Raw genomic sequence first — 8741 nt, 5'->3', positions numbered from 1 at the left:
ACATCTGTACCATGATTAAGTCGTTTTGAACTTTAATTAATCTTGTTTTGTTAGGAATACGACGACACTGTCATTACAGCAAAAGACCAGTAGATGGCTGTCCACAGAAAGGAACACATACCCGCACAAGATCATTTTAAAAGACCTACAAACATCAGCAAAGGAGGGCGACAAATAGAGATGTGGAAAATGTAAGAATATTTTTACGTTAAAATGAAATGTATATTTAATTTCACTGTTTTCATTAGACTGCTGGAAAAAGCATCTATTCTGGTATATCCTTCCCAAAGGGCAACTGCCGTAACACCAACGTATTTGTAATTTTATAATATGCGTATCCTCTGCTTAAGCCATCAAAGGAGATCTAGTAATTGGTCTATGACAGGAAGGACGGCATTCTGTATTTTCTTCTTTTGCATAAATTGTTAATTTTCACTTTTTCTTCCCATGAATATCTTACCTCTAATGTTAAAACATTACATTTTTAATTAAAATGTGGGTTTCTGGGTGGCTCAGTCAGTTAAGTGTCCGACTTCGGCTCAGGTCCTGATCTGTGGTTCGTGAGCTTGAACCCCACATCAGGCTCTGTGCTGACAGCTCAGAGCCTGGAACCTGCTTCAGATTCTGTGTCTCCCTCTCTCTGCCCCTCCCCTGCTCACATTCTGTGTGTGTCTGTCTCTCTCTCAAAAATAAACAAACATTAAAAAAAATTTTTTTTAATGTGGGGACTACAGGACCTATTAACTTTAAAGAGAAAAATACAACAAAATATTTGAACTAAACATAAATTTGAAAATAGTGATGTTACAATGGAAGACTATGCGGCAATGAGAAAGAATGAAATCCTGCCATTTGCAGCAGTGCGGACGGAACTGGAGGGTGTCATGCTGAGTGAAAGAAGTCAGGCGGAGAAGGACAGATACTGTATGCTTGCACTCATATGCGGATCTTGAGAAACTTACCAGAGGACCACAGGAGAAGGGAAGGAGGCAGACCATAAGAGACTCTTAAATACAGAGAACAAACTGAGGGTTGATGGCGGGCAGGGGAGAGGGGGAAATGGGGGGATGGGCATTGAGGAGGGCACTTGTTGGGATGAGCACTGGGTGTTGTATGTAAGCGATGAATCACAGGAATTTACCCCCAAACCAAGAGCACACTTTACACACTGTTTGTTCGCTAATTTGACAATAAATTATATTTTTTAAAAATGAAAGTGATGTTTTCATTACATTTTTCTTTTGCTTTTTTTAAAATTTTCATTACGGTTTTCTGATATTACCTCAACCAGCTATCTCTATAGTGCTAGTCACATCAAGAATTTTTCCCATACATGCTGGGCCACGGTTTGCCTTTTTCTATACCAAAATTCTTTTCTGGGGTCAAGGAAGTTAATTTGTTCACTAACAAAGGGGAAAGGCAAACCTAAGAAGAGATGTACCAGATTTGTTCCTAAAAAAAGAAAAACACAAATATACTTCGCAAGCATTCCTACTGGTCACCATCATAATAAGTTAAAGCCCTAAGTTATGAAGTCTCATTTAGACTACAGCTAGTAAATTAAGAATTCAGGTTTTCAGGCTTTCTTTTTGCAAATTCTACTGATATGTTTTTTACAGCCAATGGATGACATTTTAGAATAACCGAACTGGAGAGGCACCTGGATGACTCAGTTGGTTTAGCATCTGACTTCCACTCAAGTCATGATTTCCCAGTTTGTGAGTTCTAGCCCTGCATCAGGCTCAGAATCTGGTGCCTGCTTCGGATTCTGTCTCTCTCTCTCTCTCTGTCCCTCCCCCACTTGCACTCTGTCTCTTGCTCTCTCAAAAACAAATAAACGTTACCAAAAAATTTAAAGAATAACTGAACTAGAAATATACACATTTTAATACTGAAATTGTTAAATGGCAGAAAAATCTAGTATGCATATTTTGGTGAGTCAAAGAAAGCCAGCTTTTAGCTCTGCCCAATCGTCACCAAATAAGTTAATGCTGTTATTTCATGAAAGTCCCATCAAGGAATTGAAGAGAAGGGCTCAAGGAACCTTAATTACAGGGGTCAGAGCTCTGTCTTTCACCAGTTCGGTGTCTGAGCAAATAACTTCTTTACTCAGCACTTCGCCTGTAAAATAATGAGGTTATTTACTCCGCCTTTTGCCCTGCACCAAAACCATCTTCCCCATCTCGTTCTACTTAATCACTCTGCCATTTTTAAGTCCATGTATCCACTTTATGCTCTGTCTCCTGGCCACCCAAGTCAGTTGACCGCTCTCAAGTTTTTCCACTGCCCTTTGTCCCATACACTCAGGCGATCTTGAAAGGTCTAATTCTATATTAATCTAATCCGAACAGAGAGCGGATAACATGTTTGGAGCCAGGGAGAGAATCTGGGTCTCCAGGATGGACCTCTGGATGCACAACACGCTCCAGGATAATCCCAGCAGCCACGCATCACTTTCCCCGAGGGAAAGAACCCAAGTACAAGTGCTTTCTAGAAACGGACTAGATGCTTCTAACCGCTCTACGAAGCCATAAGACAAAGTATCACGAAAAGGTATTTCAGGCTATGAAAAGCAACTGCCTGCTAATTTTAAAAACGACACGCCCCGGCTGTCAGTCCTTTTTACTAATATCCACGTGAGTTAAACTCAGAGCCGTGACCCACCTGCTCAGAGAACGAGGGATTCGGTTTGTAGGGGAAGGAACATTTGAGCTGCAAAAACCACAGGAGTCGTTTGGATTTTTGCACAGACCGGGGGCAGGTGCACCAGGCAGAGGAGTTTCTCGGGTTTTAGATCGCAATCTCCCGGTCACCTCTCGCAGGTGGCTCACGGACCTTGGCGGTGACCGCGCCGGCATGGACGCCGCCTCCCGGACCTGTGACTCCGCCGGGCCGAGAGGGGGCGCCTGCGGCCGCACCTTTCCCGCCAGCGCCGCGGGCGCTCCAGCCCCGACTAGCGCAGGCGCTTCCGGAGCCGCCAGGGCCATTCCTCTTCCGGGGCAGCGCGGAGACGCGTGCGGGACCCGGATGCAGACGCGGGCGCGCTATATAATCGCCGCGCAGGCCCCACGCCCTCCTCTTTGGGGAAGAAGCGGTCGCGGCCGGCGCGGACGGTGGGACGCCCCGCTCCTGCTCCTGACTCACCGCTGTTCGCTCTCGCGGAGGAACAAGTCGGTCAGGAAGCCGCGCCGCAGCCATGGTGAGGCGGGGGACGGCGCCGCGCGGTGCGGGACGTGGCGGGACGTGGTCCTTTCTCGGGACGCCTGCCGGGTCGGGCGGAAGCCCGAGCCTCCCTTGCTCAGTAAAGGGGGTCCTGAAACGGAGGAGGAGCCTGGGGAGGGAGACTCGATGAGGCGTTTCCAGGCTCGTAAAAGTCCTATTTTCATTTGTGTAACGCCAGGCTTTTAAAGACACCGGGAAGACGCCCGTGGAACCGGAGGTGGCGATTCACCGAATTCGAATTACTCTAACCAGCCGCAACGTGAAATCTTTGGAGAAGGGTCAGTACGGTAGCTTCCGGTTGAGACCTTTGGGCAAAAACAAAAAGCAATGAATTTGACTTGTCGCTGAGCACGACTGACTCGGAGGAATCAAGTGACGAGTTGCTTAGAGAGGCAAAGTGGGGATGATCTGCCCGTGGTTGTCAGTGTCTCTGTAAGTCCTTGTTGGCGATGAGGAGACGATTACTCTCTTGAATTACGGTGATGGTCGTATACGCTATTCTGAGCCAGCATCAGCGGAGAGCCCTTGGGGTTTTGCTCGGGCCGTCTCGGACGAACCGAAAGACGCTTTTATTTCCCTGTAGTGTGTGCCGACTTGATCAGAGGCGCCAAGGAGAAGAATCTGAAAGTGAAAGGACCGGTTCGGATGCCCACCAAGGTGACAGGAGTGCGCGGGGTGGGCAGGCGCACGAACCGCGAGCCCCGGGGTCAGGGTTTGGTCCGTGCTGAGCGCCTGGTTGCTCGGGTGGGTGTGCTGCCCTGGGAGGGCCCCCACGTGTGGCGGAGCCACGTGCAAAACCGACCGTGCCTGGTTTCCCTTTGTCTTTTGCAGACTCTGAGAATCACTACTAGAAAAACTCCTTGCGGTGAAGGTTCGAAGACCTGGGACCGGTTTCAGATGCGGATCCACAAGCGGCTCATTGATCTGCACAGTCCTTCCGAGATTGTGAAGCAGATCACCTCCATCAGTATTGAGCCGGGAGTGGAGGTCGAAGTGACCATTGCAGATGCTTAAAGCAGCCTTTTTAATAAATTGATTATCTGTTAACTCTCGGTGGCTTTCTTTCATAGGACCATCAGGCTTGAGGAATACGGAGTTGTGCCGTGAAATTGAGCCCGCCTTTCAGGTGGAATAGTCAGAATGAGGTGAATCCTGGGCAGGTCTGTGTTTCCCTTATATCTCTTAGAGGCTACGTACTTGGCATCACTTGAGAACTGGATTGTGTTCATAGAATACACCAAGACCCTACCATTGACAAATGTATACAGTGGTGGTTCATAACGGGCTGCATACTGGAGCCTTTTCCAAGATCGTATCTGGATCCTACCCCACAGTTCTAATTTAGTAGATGCAGGATGCTGCAGGTGTAAGGTTCCTGGGTTCTGGGATGTGGCTCTGGTTTGAGAACCTAATGTATCTGGTGGGTAGGGAACGTGGGAAAGCTAAGTTCTGCCAGTTAAAGTCCCTCCTCCTGAAGACCAGGCTGAAGATAAACATGTTTTTGGAGCCATTTGCAGTTTTGATTATATTTTACATGAATGGGTTAAAAGAAGTAAACCTGGTATTTGTTAGCATTAGGTTAAATCTATAAGAATATTTTCTAAAAAGGCCTTGTGATCACATTTGCTGTGTTTAATAGGATTATAGTGATGAAATTCGTGCCTTTACTCTGAGTTTGGGCTTAGACCTTGACTTCGCTGGACTGTCTTCTCCACTGCCTTTGGTTACCGTGGGTGTTCGGATTGAACCTGAGCTCAGATTTCTCTACATCCTGTTGTGTACTAGATTCCTGTGCACTTCCCAAGCTCAACCCGGACATGCCTGAGATGACAATCCTCTTCCCTCCTCGAAACTCTTGTCCTGTTCTTAATCCATGGGCCACTGTGCAGACACAGGATGACTCTGACTGGAATCCTCACCCTTTTTACTACTTCCAGTATCCAAGTCATTTTGCTACCATTTTTTTTTCTCAAAAAACATTTGGATTTCAGGGATTTGAGTGGAACTATCTAGAAAGAACTATGCCAAGCTGATGGCCTCAGATTCCCAGATATTTTTTAATTAGCTTGGGAAACAAAGATTTCCCTGTAACTGTAATATAGACATTCCACAATGAGTCTGGTGAAAGTTTCTGAGGTGAGCAAGCAGTGATCCATTCTTTCACAGAGAGGCTGGTGGTCTTGCTTTAGAAGTGAAGGAGTTACTGACGAGAAGCCAAGTCGCTGCCGACCTGTCCTCTAATCTAATTTTAAGCTTTCTCTATATTGGCAACAACTAAGATTTATGTGTATCAGTTAAGATCATTTCAGTACTTAAGTACCTGGCAATGTGTGGCCTCCACACAGAAGTGCCTACAAGCTTGTTTCGATGATCAAAGTATATTGCAGCAAAGAAGTCTGGAATACATACACTCAGTATCCATGGAGTGGTTGAAAAACTACCTTCATTCTGCAAAAACAGTAAAGCCACTTAGAGCTAAAGAACAGATTGTGAGAAGCGGGCATCTGAAGATGTAAGGGCAGCTGCATGGCCTTGACAACAGTTCTGAGTTTTAGCTGATGTGCCGAAGTAACATACGTTAGCAATTGTGTTTTTCCCCACTCTGTTGTATTTAAGCTATAGGTATTATTTAGAGAGCCTGTAACATAGCCAAAGTAAAGCACTGAAAATTTGGGAACTGCTATTACCTAAATTCCTCAAACATTTAAGAAGCAGTAATACTTGGAGACAAAACCCATGCAGGATCTTGGGGTATTTAGTGCTGAACTAAAGATGGGTTAAGTAGTGCTCATGGTGCCAATGAGAATGAGAGGCGGGCTTAGTTTGTATGGGTTCGGGATGTAAATCCTGAAAGTTGGAAGGCCTCTACAGTCCTTAACCTCCTCTCCTTTGGATTTAACAGTACTCAACTGTGAACTAAACATAAGGCAGCGGATCCCAGTGGCTGTGCATTTGCTGGGTCACATGTCCTCACCTGACACCCCTAAGTGCAGGTGTGCAAACTCTGGCTGTAAAGTGAACAAGCAAGAGAATGTAAAAGTAGAAATTCTTAGCCACGCAGTCAGGTTATTCTGATACGTAGGCTTGATACGATGCTTTGGCCTTGGCTTTCATGTGCAAATTACTCAAGTATCTACCTCTAGAGCATATATGGGTGTTCCTTTCTCTAGGGGTTTTCCAACCAAACCAAGATTGGCTTGCTAAGGGAATAGATCCTCACATGTGGACCTAGGTCCCCAGAGGGTAAGGTACACTGCTAGTCAGTGGTATTAGGTCCAGTTACACTTCATTTGAGAAGTATGCGTGAATTCCCACGGGCGTGGCCTTTTCTAACTGCATCCTCCAAAAAACAATATAGCTCTAACTAGAGAGAACCTGGCCAGGCCAAGGTTTTATTTTTTCTATACATAGAACCTACCCTGAGTTATTAATATTGTATTATTCAAAACTTTTCCTGTACATAAAAGCATACAAAGTTGTAATCTACTCTTTAACCATATAAAATCTTTCTTAAAAAATACAAATGAGAATACTAAATGTTCTGTAAATTATTTTTACCATTAATTATGTATCTAGGAGAACTTCCCATATCAGTACATACTTCATTTCTTTCAATGAACGTTGCATTATATGGATGCACCTGAATTAAGTAACCAGAATTTAGTTAATAATTAAATTATTGGTTTTAAGACCTAGCCATTTATTTAAAAACATGTACTATATTCAGGTATGACTTTTTCTAAGGCACTTTGATTCCACCTTGATTCTGTGTATGTTTTCACATAATTATATGAACTATCTGAATCTTGATTCAGATGGTTTTTCAACCAGTTGGGATCTTGAGTGTATTCCAAAGACTTACGTGCCGCAATATACTTTGATCATCAAAACAAGCTTGTAGGTACTTTTATAAGAGAAGAGCTAAAAGAAGTAGATCTTTCCGTCATAGGATATCAGAATTTTTAAGATGTTACCGGATTGATGCCTTCGAATGACTGCGCCCATTTATATTCCTACTAGTAGTTGAGGTGCAGTAACCATCTGGTGGACAAAGATGCATCAGGATTTTACCCCTGCCCCTCCATCCGTTTCTCTCTCTGGGCCTCATGTTCATTGGATGACCTTCTGAAGGTCCTGGATGTCTTATCAGCTTTCTTTCACATGCTCTTTTAGTCCTTTTTTAATCTTATAGTGTAGGATAGATATTTCCTTGACTTTTTCATCTAGCACTTGCTGATTTAATTTTTCATTTTGATAATCTTCGGTTTTTTAATGCCTCCATCCTGGAAAATTTCAAATATAACAGAAGTAGAGGGAATGGTATGATGAACCCATTCAGCTTTAAGACGGTCAGCTGATGCCAATCTTCATGTATAACTTCCCCCTCTTCCCCAACCAACCTTCAAATTATTTTGAAGTTAATCCCCAACATTATACACGTTTTTCAGTGTCTAAAGGACTCTTAATTATTACTTTGTAATCATCTACTGTATTTTTTCAGTTTAGTGTTAAAGATGTTCACTTTGCTGTGCAACAGAGCTCTAGGTTTTCCATCTTGCACAAAACAAACTCCTCACTGAACAACTCCCCCTTCACCCCACCCCCAGCCCTTGCCAACTGTCATTCTAATCTTTGTGTCGGTGAGTTGGACGACTTTAGATGCTTACTAGAAGTGGAATCATACAGTATTTCTCTTTGTGACTGGTTTATTTCATGTAACACAATGTTCTTCAGCCTCATTTTCGTGCCATATTACAAGATTTCTTCCCTTTTAAAGGGAGAATAATGCATTGCATGTATACACCACATTTAGTCACTTAATCCCTCCATGAACATTCGGGTGGCCTCTACCCTTGACTAGTGTGAATAATGCTGCAACCGAACACAGGACTGTCACTACCTCTTCAAGACCCAGCTCTCCGTCCTTTCAGGTAAATCACAGAAGTGGAATTGTTAGGTCATCTGGTATGACCGTATTTCTCATTTTTGAGAAACCCACATAACACTTTCCAAAGCAGCTTCACATTTTACATTCTCACCAAGTGTTCCAAGGTCTCCACATGCTCAACAACACATTTCCTGTTCCAGGTTTTTTATTTATTTTTTCTTACACTAGCCATCCTAATAGGTGTGAGGTGGTATCTCATTGTGTTTTGACTTGCATTTCTCTAGTCATTAGTGAAGTTGAGCATCATTCCTTACACTTGTTAGCCATTTCTGTAACTTTTGAGAAATACTTATGCAAGTTATTTGTCCATTTTTTTATCAGGTTAGTTTTGTTCTTGTTGGGTTGTAGGAGTTCTTTCATATTCTGAATATTTAACTCATTATTAGAATATGTGATTTGCAAATATTTCCCCCCACTCTATAGGTCGCTTTGCTCTATTGTTTTCCTTTGATGTGCAAGCTTTTTTAAGTTTCATATAGTCCCATTTGTCTGTTTTTTCCTTTGTTGCCTGTGCTTTGGGGCATCACATCTGAGAAATCATTGCCAATTCCCATGTCATGAAACTGTTTTC

The 8741-nt window shown here is 43.6% G+C and overlaps 1 protein-coding gene and 1 non-coding gene across 2 annotated transcripts; both read left to right on the top strand.

Annotated features, from left to right (window-relative positions):
• Window positions 1-3052: 3052 nt before the first annotated feature.
• Window positions 3053-4269, top strand: RPS20 (ribosomal protein S20). The gene is made up of 4 exons (XM_029923446.1): window positions 3053-3199; window positions 3401-3500; window positions 3806-3879; window positions 4054-4269. The coding sequence occupies exons 1-4, from the start codon at window positions 3197-3199 to the stop codon at window positions 4234-4236; spliced, it is 360 nt and encodes a 119-aa protein (XP_029779306.1). The 5' UTR covers window positions 3053-3196; the 3' UTR covers window positions 4237-4269.
• Window positions 3667-3733, top strand: LOC115279571. The gene has a single exon (XR_003903521.1). It is a non-coding gene; the product is annotated as a small nucleolar RNA U54 (small nucleolar RNA).
• Window positions 4270-8741: the final 4472 nt, after the last annotated feature.

Source organism: Suricata suricatta, chromosome 15 (assembly GCF_006229205.1).
Source record: "Suricata suricatta isolate VVHF042 chromosome 15, meerkat_22Aug2017_6uvM2_HiC, whole genome shotgun sequence".
Taxonomy (NCBI): Eukaryota; Metazoa; Chordata; class Mammalia; order Carnivora; family Herpestidae; genus Suricata; species Suricata suricatta.
Note: the sequence above shows the minus strand (reverse complement) of the source record. Positions and strands in the feature narration are given on the sequence as shown.